The following is a 22,068-nucleotide window of genomic DNA, read 5'->3' as shown; positions in this document are numbered from 1 at the left end:
ACTCTGCTCACATGTTGGCAGCTGTGACAAACTCCATCACAGAAGCCGAAACAATCTACAGCCTTCTAAAATAATCAACGACATTCTATATCAAACAATGCACGTTATTCTAAAGGAAAAAGTCAATTTGCCCTGTCTCCCAATATTAATGGATGGATCCTTAAAAAAATTCCAGGGTCTGGACAGAATCCGCATCTTTTCCCAAAACTAATCAGTTCTTCCTTGGGCCCACACCCTATGTGTGGTGTTGGGTTCTCTGGTGCACAGATGAGCCAACACAGTTGTATGTAGTACAACTCTATTTTATTTTAACTCTTATCTACAGTTCGTTCTGGATACTCTGCACGTGCTGTCTCCCTGAGTGTGTCGTGTAGCAGGTCTGTCCTGGTCCTCCTCTCCAGCTAATACTGACCACCAGGTGTCGAGTTTGTGCTTTTATATCTTTCTGTGATTGGTTGTGGTGTTGTGTGTTCTGATTTGTCTGTTGGTGTGTCTATCATGATGTGTGTGTTTGAATATCATGACATCCTCCCTTTTTACAAAGGTATGTGCCTACGTGATTATAAATATAATCGTGTCGTGAGTGCATCTAAGAGTGTGTGTGTGTGTGTTGTGTACAGCGTCTGTATAGAACATAGAACAATACAGCGCAGTACAGGCCCTTCGGCCCACGATGTTGCACCGAAACAAAAGCCATCTAACCTACACTATGCCATTATCATCCATATGTTTATCCAATAAACTTTTAAATGCCCTCAATGTTGGCGAGTTCACTACTGTAGCAGGTAGGGCATTCCACGGCCTCACTACTCTTTGCGCAAAGAACCTACCTCTGACCTCTGTCCTATATCTATTACCCCTCAGTTTAAAGTTATGTCCCCTCGTGCCAGCCATATCCATCCGCGGGAGAAGGCTCTCACTGTCCACCCTATCCAACCCCCTGATCATTTTGTATGCCTCTATTAAGTCTCCTCTTAACCTTCTTCTCTCCAACGAAAACAACCTCAAGTCCATCAGCCTTTCCTCATAAGATTTTTCCCTCCATACCAGGCAACTTATATGACGTAACTATTTACATGGGGCGATGTCGGGTGCGTCACACTAACAAGGTTGTACCATAACAAAACATGAATGCGAGAGAAAAAAAAAAACTTGAACAGTGGTCCGGTCAGACGATATCTGGAACGATAAACAACAACAGGTTATAATACAGAAGTGTTTGACTTTTTGAAAGTATGAACAGCGTTATAAGTCCAGTCTAATGGGTGACCGCCTCAAGAATAGGCTGGTCCTCAAGCTGGTTCAGCTGTGGAGATTTGGGTTCACACTGGTTCACCTTGGACTGTTGGAGGTGATGCTGCTGCCGAAGTCTCTACTTTTCCATTTGTTGTACTTCGTGCAGTGCTTGGTTTTTCATTCGTGCAAATATAACATTCAACATCTTTGTTAGTGTTGCCTTGGCTGTGGTTTGGTTCTGGTGGCGATGGAAGGGGCATGATCCGTGGCATCTCCACAAAGTCATCCTTGGGAACCAGTGGAGGATCCGGCGTGTGCGTACGGTTCAGTTGCGAGCGTGGAAGGCGGCGCAAAGCTCGCTGATTGCGCCTACGCACCAATCCATCCGCCCTGCATGCCAGGAACAAGGTGGAGTCTTTTTTCTTTTTATGTTTGTGGTGGACGGCATCTTGTAGCCGATGGGTCGTTGCCATCGAAGAAGCACCATCACTAATATCATGCAAGGCGATGACTGTGCCAGATGTGGAAGTTGGCCGAGACCGTGCATGCTGGTTCCGGCCACCTGCTGTGCCGGAAGGGCGACTCCGCAGAGAAACGTCGAAGCATGTCGCCTTGGAGAGAGAATTGTTGCTCGCATCAACGTCTGGCGATGGCGCGAATTGGTGTGTCCGTCTTGGACCGCCGGTGCTGGTCGCCACTGCCAACCCAGTGGGACTGCCACGCGATCCATTCCCTGTCGCCGTGGCATCCGCCGTCACCCTGAGCGTGCCATCACCGAGGCCGCGACACCGCCCGTCCGGAGCAAGGTCTGGCGTGCGCGCATCAGAGTCGGCGCTTGGCTGCTCCCCATCTGGAGTCCGGTCTGCCTTCCGTCGATGCTCCCCGTCCGGAGTCCCAACAGGTTCACTGGAGGCAGCTGAGCTTCCCTGAAGCTGCACTTCTGGAGTCGGAACATGCAGGAATGCACCGACCAGTGGAGAGGCTCGAGCCATCGAGGGTGGAAGCGGTGCGCCGCCACCACAGTCATCAGTGGTCCCACCGTGATCGTCGAGTGCCTCGGTACGCACTAGGCGAGGTCTGTCACCTTGCACCTTTTGCATGGGAAGTGGGATGCTGTCGTCACTCGTCTCACATCCCGTGGATAGATCCTCATTAGCAGCTTGCTGTTCACTAGGGTTGGGTAAATTGTCAGAGTTTTCATCTGGTGGTGCACACCATGTCGGTGGACTGTCATTGTCTTGCCGTTGTCCTTCATTTGGGCTTTTCTTCTTTGGAATTTTAAATCTTCCCCCAGACATTGCAGAACCTTGTTTATTACCCCCAAATTCTCCCATATGTATGGTCTCGAATATAGGATCCAATGTTTCTATCGACATTGTACTATTTTCCAAAGAACATTCCGTTTCACTTTTCTTCTCAGGTACCTCATATGTATCTTTGTCTAATGTACATGCCTTCATGGTCTCTGGGTCTGATTTTGCTGGGACTGGCATGGTCACAGTCTCTCTTTTACTGTTCTCAATTGCCCACATTATACTCCCCATACATAACTGCTTAATTACTGGGGTTAGTGTGGTACAATGGATAATCGGGTCGACCTTATCTGCATCTTCACCATTAGTGGAAAGCACACTTGGTTCACTTGAAACTGCTGCGGGTTTTAAATTCGTTATCTGGCTACTCGATGTCGGTGTCCTCAGGATTCTTGCTCCAATGTTCTGCTCATTTATCAGTGGAGTGTGTATAGGTTCAATGCAATTAATGTTCCCCTCAAGGTTTGAAGAGTCATTACTGACTAACTGCTGGTCTCCGAAGTTGGGACTTTGCGGCGTTGTGTTGAAGGGAGACATTTGTCCCTGCTGTAGATATGATTCAGGTTGAGTTATTTCCATTACCTGAGGATCAATGTCTTGTCCATTTTTTCGATCCGTACTAAAACACTGGCAATTCTCAGTCTGCTCCTTGCAAGTTAAACATTCAATTAATTTCTTTAGCAAATCCTCAGCATCCTTCTGTGACCGTGCAGCATTATTAATCTCTGTTCGGCTATAATGATCCTGAAGGTCAGCGCATAAACCTTTTTTCTTCGGGCTTGGACGAGGCGATTCCTTTGGCTCGTCTTCAGTTGGGCTGGAACAGTCTTCAGCGCTGTGCCCTTCATTGTAGCATGAGAGACCGTCATGGTCATGCTGCTGTGTAGTGGAGCATGGTAGGCTGTTATAGCCTTCTTGCTGTTCACGTGAGCATGGCAGACTTGCATCGTCTGCCGCTGGTTGGTCAGGAGAGGTTGCTAGACCCTCATGGTCTTGTTCCTGCAAGGACCGCACATTGGAGTCTTGCGTTGCTTCTATCGTGGAGGCTGTCCACGAGCTCTCTGTGGAGGCTTGTGACACTGGAGTCACTTCTTGTTCGTGCAAGGACTGCGCTCTGGAGTCTTGCGTTGCTTCTATCGTGGAGGCTGTCCACGAGCTCTCTATGGAGGCTTGTGACACTGGAGTCACTTCTTGTTCGTGCAAGGACTGCGCTCTGGAGTCTTGCGTTTCTGCAATGTGGAGTCTGTCCACGAGCTTGCTGTGGAGGCTTGTGACTCTGGAGTCACTTCTGGTTCATGCGAGGACTGCGCTCTGGAGTCTTGCATGTCTTCTTTCATAGAGTCGGGAACGTTGAGCGGGACGTGGACCACGCTCTGTGTGGCAGCAGAGCGCTCTCTGTGTGCTTGCACCACTCCCTGTCTGTTAATGTCAGGCTGCAGCATCATCCGGTACTGATAAGTTGGGACGTCATATCTGCTGGGTTGAAGATCCTCAAATCCGAAAAATGAATCCGCATCTGCGTCGGATTCAATGTGGGGGCCGCCAATGTGCAACACGAAAGATTCGTCCGAGTCATAGTCGTATAGGACCACGGAGCTATCATTGGGCTCGCGAGGTCCGGAAACACTGTAAAGATCATCATCAAAGTATTCGAGGTCGGAATCATCGGCTTGTGCGTAGGTAACTGCTTGTCGGAGGGTTCTTCGGAGGTCAAATTCATCTCCTGGGTCAATTTGCGGCAATGTGCTGTCATTCCAGGTGAGGGAAGGTTGTTTTACAGCTTTAACAGATTTTTGTTTTTTTGATTTGGGACGTTTCCCTTTTAAATTGGATTTGGGACGTTTCCCCTTTAAATTGGTGCGGTCTGGGGCCTCTGACATCCTGACGCTCGGTATGTAGCACGTAGGAAGCGACTGCGCATGCTCAGATCGCTGTTCCTTTACCGATGGCCGTTTTCTTGACTGCGCATGCGCAGCATCTCGCGCATGCGCAAACGAAACTTCCGGTTCTGCGCACTGCTCGCGCAACTGTGCTAGCGTGATACCTTTAGCAAGATGGCCGCCGACCTCGACCCAGCCCTCTCTCAGGCCCGGGATTTCGGCCTCTGGGAATTCGGGCTCCGGGATCCCGGCCACGAGGTGTGTACTGCCGCTTTTCTTACCTTTACTTGCCGATTGGATTGCGTTTTCTTCACAGTACTTGGAGAATTTGTCCAGGACTGCCTGGTAATCGTACCTTTGCTGCCTCCTGAAGAACCTGAACCTTGTGAATATTTCTCTTGCCCTTGCACCGGCGATGGTGAGGAGAAATTCAATTTTTTCGCTATCATCCAGGTCTTGGAGTTCAGCTGCCACCAGGAACAATTCGAACACTTGCCGGAATCGCTGCCAGTTTTCGCGGAGATCGCTGTGGCACTGGAGCGGCTGCGGAACCGGGAGCTCTATCATTTTGCCTGGGCACTGCTGGTTGTCTGTGTACACTGAGGTATGCCGGCAGGTATCGATCCACTCCTGTACCATGTGGTGTTGGGTTCTCTGGTGCACAGATGAGCCAACACAGTTGTATATAGTACAACTCTATTTTATTTTAACTCTTATCTACAGTTCGTTCTGGATACTCTGCACGTGCTGTCTCCGAGTGTGTCGTGTAGCAGGTCTGTCCTGGTCCTCCTCTCCAGCTAATACTGACCACCAGGTGTCGTGTTTGTGCTTTTATATCTTTCTGTGATTGGTTGTGGTGTTATGTGTTCTGATTTGTCTGTTGGTGTGTCTATCATGATGTGTGTGTTTGAATATCATGACACTATGTACTAAGTTTCATTAAAATCCGTCCATTAGTTTTGAAATACATTGTTAACGAGCAGATTAACCAAGGCGGCACGGTGGCACAGTAGTTAGCACTGCTGCCTCGCAGCTCCATGGTCCCGGGTTCCATTCCGGCCTCGGGTGACTGTCTGTGTGGAGTTTGCACTTTCTGCCCGTGTGTGCGTGGGTTTCCTCTGGGTGCTCCGGTTTCCTCCCACAGTCCAAAGACGTGCTGGTTAGGTGCATTGGCCATGCTGAATTACACCCAAGTGTCAAAATGTTAGGTAGTGTTACTGGATTGCGGGGACAGGGTGGAGGTGTGGACTTAAGTAGGGTGTTCTTTCCAAGGGCCAGTGCAGACTCGATGGGCCAAATGGCCTCCTTCTGCACTGTAAATTCTATGATTCTATTACCTCCACACACTTTCAGGGGCAACGGTAATTTAAAAGAAACCACAACATTCTTTAAAAAGTTACTTTGGCCCATGTTGCAATGCTAACTGATCCTTTTTTTAAAAAAATATTTTTATTCTCCTTTTTCACATTTTCTCCCAAATTTACACCCACCAACAGTAAACAATAATCCGTAACGAATGCAATGTCAATCCCCGTATCAATAACAACAATCCCATCCTCCCACCAAACCTGTGAACTAATCCTTAAAAGAATTCCAGGATCAGGATCTGTATCTTTGCCAAAAGTTAATCTGTACAGCGTTTTGTTTGAATCCATCAATTAAATTTCAAGATGTATTGTTTAAACGCGGACCAACAAATGGGGTGAAAACATTATCTCCGACCATCATCAGTGGGGGGTAATAGTAAAGGCAAAATATGGACTACGACAGGTACCTGAACTGAACGTTTCAACATTTTTATAAAAGCAAATGACTGCAAATGCTGAAATCTGAAACGAAAACAGAAAATACTGGACAATCTCAGCGAGTTTGGAGAGAGAAGGGAGCTAAGGATTCGAGCCCGGTGACTCTTTCAACATTTTTATATTTTGTTTCCCTGTTCTGTGTCTTCTTGCATTTATCCTTTGTACATACCATCCAAGGCATTTAAAATAGAACTACATTTACAGAGTCATTCTTTCAACTAACACAGACATGAGTAATCTCTCATGTCAATTTACAATCACTCCACTTCTCCAAGCACACATATTTGCACATATTTAGGAGTTTTCCTGCATGGACCTATTAACCTAAAATTAATTTTCAACATTACCTGCAGGTCTAAATACATTAAACTTCTGGATATCTATTGGCAAAAAATGCATTTCTTCATACTCAAGAGCTGCATTGACTATGTGTCAGAAATATTAAGAGTCAAAGAAACTTCAAAACTATCCCAAAATACATGCTACTAAACACTAAAAACTTATTAATTTTATCAGAAGGTTTTGTCAAGATACAATAATGAAATAATGTAAAAGCCTGCCTCGTCTCTGTGCTATCTGCAAGTATCCTGTAGAAAGATACTGCTCCAGATCCTGCTGAAATGCTTCTTCAAAAAATTTCTGCCGTTCTTTCAGTTTCAGCTGCTGCGTATTCTCCATATCGCGTACCTTCTGGGCATGCTCGCCATCCAACTCAGCTGGAACAGAAAGAAAAATCTTTGATATGAACTGTGAAACAGAACAGAGAGACTCCAACTTACAAGGCTCTATTCCTAACAGCATTCAACCTGCAAGGGAAAACAAAGAACTGCATAAAACAGGAGCTCACCCTTTATTATTTATTGGTTTGAAGAAACTAGCAACAATCGATAAAGCAAGCGGCTTAGGATTTTGTGGTGATATACATCACTGTAAGTACACAAAGGGTTAATGTACATACACTACACCTAGCTAGAGGGAACACCAGAGACATGACACACAGGCAGTCAACCAATAGGTCAGTAAGATAGGACACAACCAATGGGCAGTCACGATACACACAGAGGTGACACTACCACAGGAGGGCATTACACCAACCCATATAAAAGGGCACATCACACATGATCAGTCTCTTTCCAGTGGAGACTCACAGTGAGTACAGGCACAGGGTTGATTGAAGATCACACCCACCACGTGGTTTGTAGCAGATTGGTTCGTCAGTCTGAGTAGCTATAGCAGGATTAACAGTAGCGACGAATCCAAGTCGGAGAACTGTTGATTGTTTAATAAAGGTGTTAAAGCTATCTCCAAGTCTGAACCTTCTTTTGTCAGAGTGCACATCAAGGAAGCAGCTTATGCTACGTCAAGAGCAGAACAAAACATGGTTCCAGGAGTGAACTGTTTCAATCCATATAGTTAAAACTCAGCAAACAGTGACTACCAGCAACAGCAGCCAGGCAAGATGATGTTCGAGATTCTGGTTCCACAGCAGCTCAGGTACCAAGGCAATCTCAGTGAAAACTGGCGTTGGTTCCAGCAGAGATTTGAGATCTACCTGGCAGCGTCCGACCTAGATGCCGTGGCGGATGCAGAGAAAATAAAGCTTCTACTTACCATCACGGGTCCAGAAGCAGCTGAAATCTTCTAAACCTTCAAATACTCAAAGAGGCAAAACAAGAGCGACTTCCAGGCAGTCCTGGACAAATTCCAAGAATTTTGCGAGGAACATACAAGAGGAAAAGGTAAAAGAGGCGCCAAAACACACCACGAGGTAGGCTTGCAGCAACGAACGGCAGTTTTGAATTGCAGCCATCTTGGAAAAGGTGCTGCACATGCACAGTTGCGCGAAGAGCGCACAGAACAGGAAGGTCCATTTGAGCGTGCGCGAGAAGCCGCACATGCGCAATTGCAAAAAAGGCCCCAAGTAAAGGAACAGTGATCTGTGCATGCGCAATCGTTTCCTACGCACTACGTCACACACGTCGAGACGTCAGAGGTCCCGGACCACCCCCACTTAAAGGAGAAATGTCCCAAAACGCGGGGAAAAAAATTTAAAGCCGTAAAACACGATTCTTTCACCTGGAACGACAGCACAATGCCTGAAATTCAACCAGTAGCTGAAATTAACCTCCGCAGAACCCTGCAACAAGCAATTAGCACCGCCCAAAGAGATGATACAGTCCTTGAAGACTATGACTCAGAATTTGAATTCCTCTTTGGACATCGCAAGCCCAATGCCAGCTCCGACACAAAACGTGATGATATGGTCCTAGAAGACAACGACTCAGACGAACATTTCACCTTGGGTGGCTACACCAGTACCAAATCTAGATGTGTTGTACATTGACGACCCCAACGACGAGTTCTTCGGATTGGGGAATCTTCAGCCCAGCATATATGACATCCCGACTCGTGAGTGCAGGGTTATGCTGCGGCCTGACATCAAGAGACAGAGCGGTACAAGCCCACAGAGAGCGGCCTGCTGCCACACAGAGAGTGGTCCACGCACCGCGAAGGGTCCCTGACTCCACACAGAGAGTGGTCCACGCACCACAAAGGGTCCCAGCCTCCACACAGAAAGCGATGAAAGCCTCCACAGCAAGCTCGTGGACAGACTCCACGATAGAAGCAACGCAAGACTCCAGACTGCAGTCCTTGCATGAACAAGAAGTGATGACAGTTTCCACAGAGAGACCAATGCACGATTCCACACAAGGAACGCTGCAAGACTCCACAGAGGGAGTGACACAAGCCTCCACAGCGAGCTCGTGGACAGCCTCCATGATAGAAGCAATCCAAAGCGCAGTCCTTGCATGAACAAGACCATGAGGGTCGAGCAACCTCCTCTGAGCAACCAGCAGCAGACAATGCAAGTCTGCCACGCTCAAGTGAACAACAGAAAGACTATGACAGTCTACCACTCTCCAGTGAACAAGACGAAGACTCTGACAGTCTACCACGCTCAAGTGTATAGCAAGCAGACTATGACAGTCCACACAGATTATTTGAGCCACCAGAAGAAGACTCTGACGGTCTACCCAGCTCAAGTGAACGACAAGAAGACACTGAGGCTCTACCCACTGTATGTGAGACAAGTGACGATGGCATCCCACTTCCCATACCAGATGTGCAACGTGACAGACCTCAGCTAGAATGTACAGAGGCACTCGACAATCACAGTGAGACTACTGGTGACTCCGGTGACACCACGTTACTTCAAACCTCAATCGCTCGAGCCTCTCCACAAGCAAATGCATTCCTGAATGTTTTGACTCCGGATGTGGAGCATCAAGAAACCTCAGAAGATGCAAGTGAACCTGAAATGACTCCGGACGGGGAGCATCAAGAAATCTCAGCTGACTCAAGTGAACCTGCAGTGACTCCGGACGGGGAGCATCAAGAAACCAAAGCTGATTCAGGTGAACCAGAAAGGGCTCCAGACGGGGAGCATCGACAAACAAAAACTGACTCAGGTGAAACAGACCAGACTCCAGATGGGGAGCATCGACAAGCCAAAGCTGATTCGAGTAAGCTGGACATGACTCCAGACGGGGAGCGCCGCAAACTCAGTGACGGCACGCTCAAGGCGACAGCAGATGCCACAAAGCACGCTAACACGAGTAACTGTGTGAAGGACTCGTATTATCCACAGAGTGTGGTCCTTGAACGCAGCAAACATGGCAACAAAACCAACCACCACAACAACATCAAAGACAATAGCAAGAAGCGTACCAAAGGCAACAACGTCGACAACAATCACGACAAAAACAACACCAATGGAACTACGACTGGTACGACGTTACAACTCTGCAAATGAGGGACACTGTTACTGCTCAGCTCAGTACAATGACGTGCCATGGCAGGACGATGCATCTTACCAATTCACGTTTGCTACACTACCAACAGGCAACCTGGCTTTCAGGACAGATGCCATCAAGAATTACCACCACAAGCATCGAAAGAAAAAAAAAGAGAGTCCAAATCCGACAACGAAGTGATTTGACCACTTCTTGGTTCCTTCAGCACAGGGACACTGATGGCATTTACAATGCAATGCCACCATCAACATCACCAACTCACCAACCAAACAAGAAAGCCACTCAACCATAATAATTAATGAGCTTTGGACTCATGCATATGATATGGACTTATTGTTTAATGATCACTGTTATCATAACTTGTACAGAGTATCACTCATCTAACTAGTTTGTTCAATTTTCTTTAACACTGTACAGAAAATATGTAACAGGAAAAAAGGGGGATGTGGTGATATATATCACTGTAAGTACACAAAGGGTTAATGTACATACACTACACCTAGCTAGACAATAGAGGGAACACCAGAGACATGACACACAGGCAGTCAACCAATAGGTCAGTAAGATAGGACACGACCAATGGGCAGTCACGATATACACAGAGGTGACACTACCACAGGAGGGCATTACACCACCCATATAAAAGGACACATCACACGTGCTCAGTCTCTTTCCAGTGGAGACACTCTGAGTACAGACACAGGGTTGATTGAACATCACAACCATCACGTGGATTGTAGCAGACTGATTCGTCAGTCTGAGTAGCTATAGCAGGATTAACAGTAGCATTGAATCCAAGTAGGAGAATTGTTGATAGTTTAATAAAGGTGTTAAAGCTATCTCCAATCTGAACCTTCCTTTGTCAGAGTGCACATCAAGGAAGCAGTTTATGCTACGTCAAGAGCATAACAAACAGATTTTACTGGATCCCATCTTGCGCTGGATGCTGCAGCTGATGATCAAGTTACACTGCCAACTCTTTTAATGCCAACTTTGCATTATGTTCAACATCAGGAGAGCACAGTGTGCCCTGGGGGCTACTTTTTGCTGCCACAAGGGAGCCTGTGATTCACTTTGTGTGAGCCTCAATACTACCCACAAGAGGTGGTTTCTCACCACACTGCTTCAACAAATTTAGCAGTTTGATTGTGAATCGAAACCCAAATTATTTAATTGTTTTACATAGAAAATAAAAGTAGGAGTAAGTAATTTGGCCCTTCGAGTCTGCTCCGTCATTCATTATGATTATGGCTGATCATCAAGTTTAATACCCTGATCCAGCATTCCCCCTCCATATCGCTTGATCCCTTTAGCCCCAAGAGCTATATATACCTTCTGAAATTACACAACGTTATGGTCTCAGCTACTTTCTGTGGTAGTGAATTCCACAGATTCACCACTCTCTGGGTGAAGAAATCTTGCCTCACCTCAGTCCTAAAAGCTTTACCCCTTATCCTCAAACTATCACCCCTAGTTCTGGACTCACCTACCATTGGGAACATTCTTTCTGAATCTACCTGTTCTAATCCTGTTAGAATTTTATAAGTTTCTATGAGATCCCCTCTCACTCTTCTAAACTGAAATGAATATAATCCTAACCAATTTAATCTCTCCTCATATGACAGTCCCACCATCCCAGGAATTAGCCCAGGAATCAGCCTGGTAAACCTTCGCTGCACTCCCTCCATAGCAAGAACATCCTTCCTCAGATAAGGACACCAAAACTGCACACAATACTCCAGGTGTGGCATCAACAATGCCCTATACAATTGCAGTAAAACATCCCTATTCCTATACTCAAATCCTCTCCTGTGACGGAAACATGCCATTTGCCTTCTTTACTGCCTGCTGTACCAGCGTGCTTACTTTCAGCAACTGATACACAAGGACACCAAGGTCTCCCTAAGTATCCATCTCTCTCAATTTACACCCATTCAAATAAAGATCTACCTTCCTATTTTTGCTACCGAAGCGGATAACCTCACATTTGTCCACATTATACTGCACTTTTGGTATTGATGCACATCTGAAACCATTTTGCATCAAAATGAGAACATCACTGATTGTGTTTTTACAGAATCAGTGTTGTTTAATTAAAAGATATGTTGCAATAATACAGGCTCCTGGGACCATAACATCATTTTGTCCAATTTACACCTCACATGCAGGAGGAAAAATTGGTTCTTTGGAGAGTTCAATAAACCCATTCCCAGTTCAAATGAATTTAAAGTAACAAACCTAATTCTTGATTTCCTGAATTATAAAAGGGTCGTTCTGGAGTTTGTAAAGAATGTTATCCTTTTACTTTGGTTCTGTACACCTAGTTGCAAATTTAATTATAAATAATGAATGGGACTGCAATCTCAGCATTTATGGGCAGCATGGTAGCATAGTGGGTAGCACTGTTGCTTCACAGCACCAGGGTCCCAGGTTTGATTCCCAGCTTGGGTCACTGTCTGTGTGGAGTCTGCACGTTCTCCCCGTGTCTGCGGTGGGTTTCCTCCGGGTGCTCTGGTTTCCTCCAAGTCCCGAAAGACGTGCTGTTAGGTAATTTGGACATTCTGAATTCTCCGACTGTATACCCGAACAGGCGCCAGGATGTGGCGACTGGGGCTTTTCACAGTAACTTCATTGCAGTGTTAATGTAAGCCTACTCGTGACAATAATATAATTGTCAGTTTTGGTAAATAAAATGTAAACTGTGGTTTAACGGTGGTACTAAGTTTATGACTTTTTCTCCCAAGACACTCAGTGAACAGCACTTTTGTCTCAAGATGACCATGCTTTTGAACTTCCAAATCATCTGCAATTGTTTCTGTCCTAAGGTATAACTCTCAGTAGAAAATAACTGTTTTTACATTTTGTCTGCTTCTGTAATTCTTTCCATTTCCCTGTGTTTCTGTACATTCCGCATTCTTTTAACATACTTTTATCACCATGTATTTACATCTTTACTAATTTCCCCATCTGTCACCCCCTTCTCACATGCCTCGTTACATTCTCTTTTTTTTTCCTCTGCCATTTTGTTATCTTTCCATTTCTTTCATTTACTAGATTTGGACTAAAGGTCATGCATGCACACTGACCGGATAATAAACAACTAGTTGCTACTGCTTGACCTGTTCCTCCCTTGACCTGCTCATTCCTTCCCCTCAACTGGACCTTGCTTTCCATTACTGTGTTACCTTTACTGTTGATTCAGAGAAGATTGAAATTATTGTTTTCAATTCCTGCCACACACCTATTGACTCCCCTGACCTGGTTACTCTCCGAGACTGAATCATGCTGTATGCAACCAATGCGTCACATTTGATACCGATGTGAGCTTCCGACCACATACCAAGCACTTCCAGCACCAAGGCAGCTACATCCATCTTGTAGCATCGTCCAACTTTACCCCTGCCTTGACCCAGTTACTACCAAAACCCTTATGCGTGCCTGTTATTTCCAGACTTGACTATGCCACCCTATATCAACTTGAAGTCAACTAAAATTCTGCTGCCTGTATCCTAACTTGCACTAAGTCATATTCACCCAACACCCTTGTGCTCGATGGCCTAGGTTGGCTTGTGTTCTGGCAAAATAAAATCAATTTTAAATTACGCATCCTTCTTTTCAAATCATTCTATGGTCTCACCTTTCCCTATCTCTGCAGTTTTATCCAGCCATATAAGACTTTGAGATATGTGAATACCTCCAATGTTGACCTGGTGTGCATTCCCAATTTTAATCACTCCACCCTTGGTAGTTATGCCATCGGTAGCCTAATCTAAACAGCCGTGGGCAGCACGGTAGCATTGTGGATAGCACAATTGCTTCACAGCTCCAGGGTCCCAGGTTAGATTCCGGCTTGGGTCACTGTCTGTGCGGAGTCTGCACATCCTCCCCGTGTGTGTGTGGGTTTCCTCCGGGTGCTCCGGTTTCCTCCCACAGTCCAAAGATGTGCAGGTTAGGTGGATTGGCCTTGATAAATTGCCCTTAGTGTCCAAAATTGTCCTTAGTGTTGGGTGGGGTTGCTGGGTTATGGGGATAGGGTGGAGGTGTTGACCTTGGGTAGGGTGCTCTTTCCAAGAGCCGGTGCAGACTCGATGGGCCGAATGGTCTCCTTCTGCACTGTAAATTCTATGATAATCTATGATAAACTCCTGGAATTCCCTCACTAAATCTCTCTGAATTACTACATCTTTCTGTTTCTCTCATTTCTCCTCCTTTAAGACAGTCCTAAACCTCCTCCTTTAAGACATTCCTAAAAAGCTATCTCTTTAACCAAACTTATGGTCAACTATCCCTATATCTTGTGGTTTGGATCCAATTGGTAGATAACACTCCTGGTACCTTGGGCTGTTTTTCTACATGAAAGGTGCTGTATAAAAGCAAGCCAGTGCTAACATTTTATTCATTAATATGCAAGTCATCAAGAAAAACTGCATCCTCCTACTATAATAGCAACAAAGCCCTCAGGTCTGTCATTCAATTAGATCATGGCAAATGTTACCTCAACTGTAGCTCCATATTCTATTGTCATGTCAAAAAGACAGGAAAATAAATCCAAACGGTGTATATCAAAACTTTATTCTTTTTTACTATTTTTCAAATGGACTTCTCCTGAACCACAAGATGGCTGTGACAGGTCACATGATTCTCAAGATTGGCCATCTGTTCTAGAAGCACCCAAGAGAGATGAAAAGAACAGAGTTCCACTCTCATCCTTGGGGAATCTCACACCCATGGTCAAGGGCAAAGAAAGGGGCCATCTGGGATGGGCTAGGTACAGAGTTGAATTAAAGGGGCAGGTGTTAAGTGGGGAAGATGACGGACGGTAGAGGGGTTTGGAGGCGGTTAAATGGTCACGGGTGTTCTCGCACCTCAGGAGCTTGAAAGCGGGGGTTGTCTTTTTGCAGGAGACACACCTCCGTGTGAAGTACCAGGTTAGGTGAGATACCCTCAATTACAACTCGCGAGAAATGATTGGTAATACAAAGGCTTTAATTAGCAGAGAACCAGACAGCTGCCGAGAAGTGTGCTCAATGCACACTGCCCACTGAACATTACCTTATATACGGCTCCCTGGGGGGGAAGGGGGGGCGGCGGAGCCCCCCAGGGTTCCAAGCCCAGTCTTAAAGGGATCATTACATTAAGGGTACAGTTATCACTCATCACATTAGGTTAAGGAAGGGGTGGGTCGGGCAGGTTTTTCACTTGGGGTTTGATTTGAAATCGAGGGGTGTGGCGATTTTAATGAGCAAAGGAATGGGATTCGTGAGTGCGAAGGTGGTGAGGGATCCAGGTGGGAGATATGTGATTGAGAGTGGGGTATTGGAAGAGGCACCGGTAGTGTTGGTAAATATGTATGCCTCAAATTGGGAGATTGTGGGTTTTATGAGGGGGCTGCTGGCAGCAATCCTGGATTAGGCCACGTACCAGTTGGTCATGGGAGGAGATTTTAACTGTGTCCTGGAGCCGAGGGTGGATAGATCGAGCCCCAGACCGATGGGTAGGGTACGAATGGCAAGGGAGCTGGGGGGGGGTTGAGGGAGAGGATGGGTATGGTGGATCCATGGCGCTTTCAGAACCCAGAGGGAAGGGAGTATTCCTTCTTTTCACACGTCTATAAGGTGTATTTGAGGACTGATTACTTTGTAGTGAGTCGGGAGATTTTGGTTGGGGTGGAGGGGGCAGAGTATGCGGGGATAGTTATCTCGGACCATGCACCCCACTGGCTGGATATTCAATTCAGTACGGGACGAGAGCAGAGGCCAGGGTGGAGGTTTGACTCGGGGTTGTTGGCGGATGGAGGTTTTGGTGATAAGGTGCGGTTGGCGATTAGGGATTATGTGGAGTTCAATCAGAATGGGGAGGTGTCGGCGATCATTTTTTGGGATGCACTGAAGACAGTGGTCCGGGGAGAAATTCATCTCATTTACAGTTCGTACGAATAAGGAAAGGAGGAACATAACCGTCTAGTGAGCGAGATAGTGGAGGTGGACAGGGAATATTCGAGAGTGCCCACCGTAGAGGGATTGGCGAGGCGGAAAAAGTTGCAGGGGAAATTTGACAGGCTGACAACGGGAAGGGCGGTAAGGCAACTGCGTAGGGAAAGAGGGGTGCAATACGAGTATGGGGAGAAGGCGAGCTGCATGCTGACGTACCAGCTGCGGAGGCAGACTGCGGCCAGGGAAATATTGAAGATCCGGACTGGGGCTGGGGGTGTGATGTTAGAGCCAGGGAAGATAAATTAGGCATTTAGAGAGTATTACCAGGGACTTTATGAGGCAGACCCAGGAGGAGAGAAGGGTGGTTTCTGGACGAGCTAGAATTTCCCCAGGTGGAGGAAGCAAAGAGGCAGGCGTTCGAGGAGCCCCTGGGGCTGAGGGAGGTGCTGGATAGTATCAGGGGTCTGAAGTCGGGGAAGGCCCCTGGGCCGGATTGGTATCCGGCAGAATTTTATAAGGAATTTGCGGCGGACCTGGCACCACATCTGTTGGGGGAGTTTAATGACGCACTGGAGAAGGGGGAGTTGCCGGAGACGATGAAGCAGGCAGTAATTACACTAATCCCAAAAAAAGGGAAGGATCCGGTGGAATGTGGGTCGTATAGACCCATATCACTATTGAACACGGATATGAAACTATTGGCTAAGTTATTGGCGGGGAGGATGGAGGATTGTGTCCCGGGGGTGGTTGCAGAAGATCAAACAGGCTTCGTGAAGGGCAGGCAGCTTGCGAGTAATATAAGACGGCTGTTGAATGTAGTGATGAATCCATTGAGAGCTCTGGTACCGGAGGTGGTGGTGTCCATGGACGCAGAGAAAGCATTTGATCGGGTAGAGTGGCGGTACTTGTTCGAAGGTTTAGGTTTGGGCCGAGATTTGTGGCATGGGTGCGGTTGCTGCATGTGGCGCCAAGAGCGAGGGTGAGGGCGAATGATATGAGCTCACGAAGCTTTGACTCACACAGGGGTACGAGGCAGTGGTGCCGCTGTCGCCTCTGCTGTTTGCGCTGGCCATAGAGCCATTGGCGATGGCTCTCAGGGGGTCGGCAGAGTGGCAGGGGATAATGAGGGGACAGAGGGAGAATCGGGTGTCGTTCTATGCCGATGACCTCTTGCTGTATGTTTCGGATCCATTGGAGAGTATGGGAAGGATTGTGGGCCTGTTGGGGAGGTTTGGAGGGTTCTCAGAATACAAGCTGAATGTAGGGAAAAGCGAGGTATTCCCAGTGAATGAGCTGGCACATGGGGCTAATTTAGCGGGGTGCCATTTACGGTAGCGAGGGATAGGTTTAGGTACTTGGGGATTCAGGTAGTGAGGGAATTGACGGGGCTCCATAAGTGGAATTTAACGAAGCTGGTGGAGGAGGCCAGGGAGGATCTTAAGAGGTGGGATACACTGCACTTAATGTTGGCGGGGAGGGTTCAAGTGGTGAAAATGAATATTCTGCCGAGGTTCTTGTTTATCTTTCAGGCCCTCCCGATCTTTAGGCCTTTTCTCGGAAAGTGGACACAATCATCTCTGACTTTGTATGGGCGGGGAAGGAGCCGAGGGTGTGGAGGACCCTGCTACTGAGGCAGAAGCAGCAGGGGGGGTTGGCGTTGCCAAACTTGCTTTCATTATTATTGGGCAGCGAATGTGGACAAGGTGCGGCGGTGGTGGGAAGGAGAAGGGGTAGAGTGGGTTAGGATGGAGGAGGAATCTTGTAAGGGGTCTAGTTTGAGGGCTATGGAGACGGCAGCTTTGCCAATGGCTTCGAGTAGGTATTCAGGGAGCCCAGTGGTGCAGTCCACGGGGAAGATATGGAATCAGCTGAGGAGGCATTTTAGGGTGGAAGGGATGTCGGTGCTAATGCCGCTGTGCGAGAATCATGGGTTTGAGCAGGGGGGGATGGATCGTGTGTACAGCAGGTGGAGGGAAGTGGGGCTGGTCAAGGGGAGGGATTTGTATTTGGAGGAAGGGTTCGCCAGTCTGGAGGAGCTAAGGGAAAGGGTAGAGCTGCTGAGGGGTAGTGAGTTCAGGTATCTACAGGTTAGGGACTTTGCACGAAAGGTCTGGAAGGGGTTCCCTAGATTGCCGGGATACACCCTGCCGGAGCAACTGCTGCTTCAGGATGTGGAAGGGGAGGGAAGAATTGGGGATATATATAAGTGGCTGGGGGGGGCAGGGAGGCGAGCGGGTGGTGAAGATCAAGGCGAAATGGGAAGCGGAGTTGGGAATGGAGATCAATTGGGGAGTATGGAGTGAGGCACTGCAAAGTGTAAACGGGACCTCCTCTTGTGCAAGGATGAGCCTGATACAGTTTAAGGTGGTGCACAGGGTGCATATGACTCAGACGAGAATGAGTGGGTTCTTTCAGGGGGCAGCAGATGAGTGTGAGAGGTGTGGACGGGGGCCAGCGAATCATGCGCACATGTTTTGGGGTTGGGAAAAATTGGGAAGATTCTGGGCGGGAGTGTTCACAGTCTTCGCCAGGGTAGTGGAGGAGGGAGTGGACCCGGACCCTTTGGTGGTGATATTTAGGGTTTCAGAGAAGCCGGAGCTCATGGAGAGGAAGGCAGGCCGATGTCTTGGCCTTCGCTTCTCTGATTGCACGGCGAGAAATTTTGCTGGAGTGGCGGTCGGCATCGCCATCGGGGGTAGCAGCATTGTTGGGTGACCTGTATGACTTCCTGCGGTTAGAGAAGATAAAGTATGAGCTCAGCAAGGGAGTTTGAGAAAAGGTGGGGGATATTTGTGACCGTGTTTGAGGAGCTGTTCGTCGCAGGGGTGTGGGGGGGTGGGTGATGGGGAGGGGGCTGTGAAAAAGGAGAAAAATCTGTACAAACTGTATAGTTGATTGTTGGGAAGAATGTTTATTTGCTGTAACCTACTTTGATACAAGTTTGAATAAAATGCGTTTAAAAAATAGGAAAAAAAAGTCTCTAATTAAATCTCCAAAAATTAGCAGAAAGTCTACACTCCCTTAAGGGACCCAGAATACCAACATCAAAGACATCAGGCTGCACAAAAAGAGAAAATGAGCAACTCCACCTGTGGCTTTGTAGAGCTCAATGATATTCTCCAAGCCTGCAGAGGGTAATCCTGCTTCTCCCATACTACGTCAACATTGCAGCAACAACCACCAAATAAACTATAAGCCAATAATAAAAACCTCAAACTATGTACAGCTATGTGCAGTTAGATCAATAAAATGCATTTCATCATCTCGAGTGAACATAATGCATGTCAAAGTGGCCACAGAAACCAATTATTAAATCAACAGTGTTATGGACAGAAATACTGGTTCTGATCCTTGCAGCACTCGACTGGTTTACATACAAATTGGAACTGATTAATCGATTCCTCTTGTTTTTTGTTAAATAAATGTATCAGCTGAATTGAAAACATTCTTATTTACATTAATAATTTCCATTTGTTTCTTATGTAGCTCATCAATATTTTCACAAAGTCGAAAGCACATAAACCTCACCTACTAATTTTATTACAGCCATAAATAATTCCAGTAAATTTATTGCCATTATTCTTGATGTTCTGACCCCATGCTTGATCCACTCCGACTAAATGTTTTTGAAATGCTTCCCACATAAATGTTTATCCTGCTATAATGCTATTTTATTATGCTACTCTAACCAACAAAGTGTTGGTAATTTTATGCTTAATTTTATTAACAGTAGATAGATCTACAGGATACACGGTGGTAACTTCCAAAAGTTGCTCTGGTAGAAACTCCTAAACCTGGGGGGGGATTCTCCGACCCCATGTGGCCTTGGAGAATAGGTGTTTACGCCAAAATGGCCCATGACGCCTTTCGCCGTTCCGATGCAGGTTCGCGAACCTCCGGACACCGCGCAATCGCAGCGGGCGCCGCACGGCCCGGAGAATCGCGAAGGGTGGCCCGAAGAGCGATTCTCCGGGCCCCCAACGATGCTGCGCCCTGGATGGGCCGAAGTCCCGCCGGCGTGGTTCTAATCTGGTATACAAAATCGTCAGCAGTCATGAGGCTGCCCAACGCCACCGGCAGGGCCAGCGAGCACGGGCCAAGTTAATAGCCGGGGCTCAACGTTCCATCACCCCCTCACCCACAGTGGCACTTTGTTCCCACCCCCGCAAGCATCAGACAGAGCACAGAGGTAGCTTTCATCGGTGTCACAGTGCCTTTAATAACAAAAGTTCTATACATGTGCCCTAGCCCCTATAACTAAGCTGTGCCCTGCACCCGTGCCAACGTACTAGATGTCTAACTTTCAGGCCTTACGGGCCCTATCATTACGTCCCAGACGGTACAGCAGAAGTGGAGGTGGACTGCTGTGACTCCTACCCTGCGACTAGGGTCTCATTTGGTGCCCATTTCCTGGGGGGGCCCGGCCTGGATGGGCCAGGCTGCACCTTGGGCGTCCTGGATGGCATGCTGTCACCCTGTTCTGCCCGCTGCCCACCAGATACACCAGGGACGGCGAGGGGGTGGGGGTGAATCCGAAGTGCCGCGGTGGTCCGGGACCTCCCCTGCAGGAGGGAGGCACCGGCGCGGATGCAGGCAGGGAGGGCGGCAGGTTCCAAGTGGAATACTATAAGAAATTTAAGGATAGGCTGGTGCGACTGATGGTGGAATGTTTGCGGATGCAATAGGCAGGGTTTTTTTGCCACAGACGATGGGGCAGGCTTCGATTTCCCGGCTGCTATAAAAGAATAAGGACCCGGTGGAGTGCATGTCGTATGGGCCCATATCCCTATTGAATGTAGATGCCAAGATATTGGCAAATGCTTTGGCGGCAAGGCTGTCTCCCGAAGGTGTTAGGAGGGGATCAGACGGGATTCGTGAAGGGAAGGCAGTTGTTTTCGAACATGAGGAGGTTGCTAAATATGATCCTGTCTCCAGTGGAGGGAAAGGAGATGGAGGTGGTGGTGGCACTGGACGCAGAGAAGGTGTTTAATCGGGTAGCGGGAGGTTATTTGATGGCGGTATTGGAAAGATTTGGAATTGGGCCGAGGTTTGCGTTGTGGGTACGGTTGTTGCACAAGGAGCCAATGGTGAGTGTTCGCACTAAAAATATGAATTTTGGGTACTTTGCTCTTCGCCGTGGTATGAGGCAGGGGTGTCCTATGTCCCCCTGTTGTTTGCACTGGCTAAAGAACATTTGGCTATCGCGCGAAGGAGCGCATCGGGTATCCTTATATACCGATGATCTGTTATTGTATCTTTTGGAACCGAGCACGCCGCTGGGTGTATAATGGAGCTGCTTCAAAGATTTGGGACATTCTCGGGGTATAAATTGAACCTAGGCAAGAGCGAATATTTCATGGTCTCCCAGCCGGGAGTAGGGGTGGTGGGGCCGCCATTTCATCTGGTGCCAACCCACTTTAGGTACTTGCGGTGCAGGTGGCTCGGGACTAGGCTGGGTTCCGAAGGTATAATTTTACTTGTTTGGTAGGGAAAGTGAAGGTTAATTTGGAAAGGTAGGACAACCGCCCTCTATTGGTGGTGGGCCAGGTGCAGGCAGTTAAAATGAATGCGTTACCATGATTTTTGTTCCTATTCCAGTGCCTGCCGGCCTTTTTACCAAAATCCTTCTTCAAGGGGGTGTACAAATTGATCTTGTTTATGGGGGGGGTGGGGGGGGGGGGGGGGGGGTGGAAGGATTAGGAGGGTGGTCTCGTACAGAGGTTGACAGGCTGGAGGGTGGCTAGGGCTCCCAAACTTACTGTACTACTATTGGGCGGTGAATGTGGAGAAGATGCAGGGCTGGAACAAGGAGGGGGAGATCTGATGGGTTAAGATGGAGAGTGGCTCGTGTAGGAGGTTGGGGTTGCGGGCACTGGCAATGGTGCCGTTCTCGATGGCTCGGTGAGTCCAGTTGTGGTGGCCACTTTGCAGATCTGGCGGCAGTGTAGGCAGAATTTTAAATTGGGGGCTGGGTCAGGGGGGATGCCGATTAGGGGAAATCATGGGTTCAAGCCGGGGAGGATGGATGCAAGGTTTCAGAAATGGATGAGAAGGGGATCAAGGAAATGAAGGACTTGTTGCTTGGG

The 22,068-nt window shown here is 47.6% G+C and overlaps 1 protein-coding gene across 5 annotated transcripts in view; it reads right to left on the bottom strand.

The window, feature by feature from the left end:
• Positions 1-22,068, bottom strand: part of dtnbp1a (dystrobrevin binding protein 1a) — a 368,840-nt gene that overhangs the window by 69,754 nt on the left and 277,018 nt on the right. For 4 of the 5 annotated variants that reach the window (XM_072509624.1, XM_072509627.1, XM_072509625.1 and 1 more), the window contains one exon: positions 6,795-6,950. The exons of the other annotated variant lie outside the window; for it this stretch is intronic. In XM_072509624.1, coding sequence (XP_072365725.1) covers positions 6,795-6,950 — 156 coding nt within the window. The remainder of the gene's footprint in view (positions 1-6,794; positions 6,951-22,068) is intronic. 5 annotated transcript variants of the gene reach the window in all.

The sequence above is a fragment of the Scyliorhinus torazame genome, chromosome 6 (genome assembly GCF_047496885.1).
Source record: "Scyliorhinus torazame isolate Kashiwa2021f chromosome 6, sScyTor2.1, whole genome shotgun sequence".
Taxonomy (NCBI): Eukaryota; Metazoa; Chordata; class Chondrichthyes; order Carcharhiniformes; family Scyliorhinidae; genus Scyliorhinus; species Scyliorhinus torazame.
This window is presented reverse-complemented; position numbering and strand designations above follow the sequence as displayed.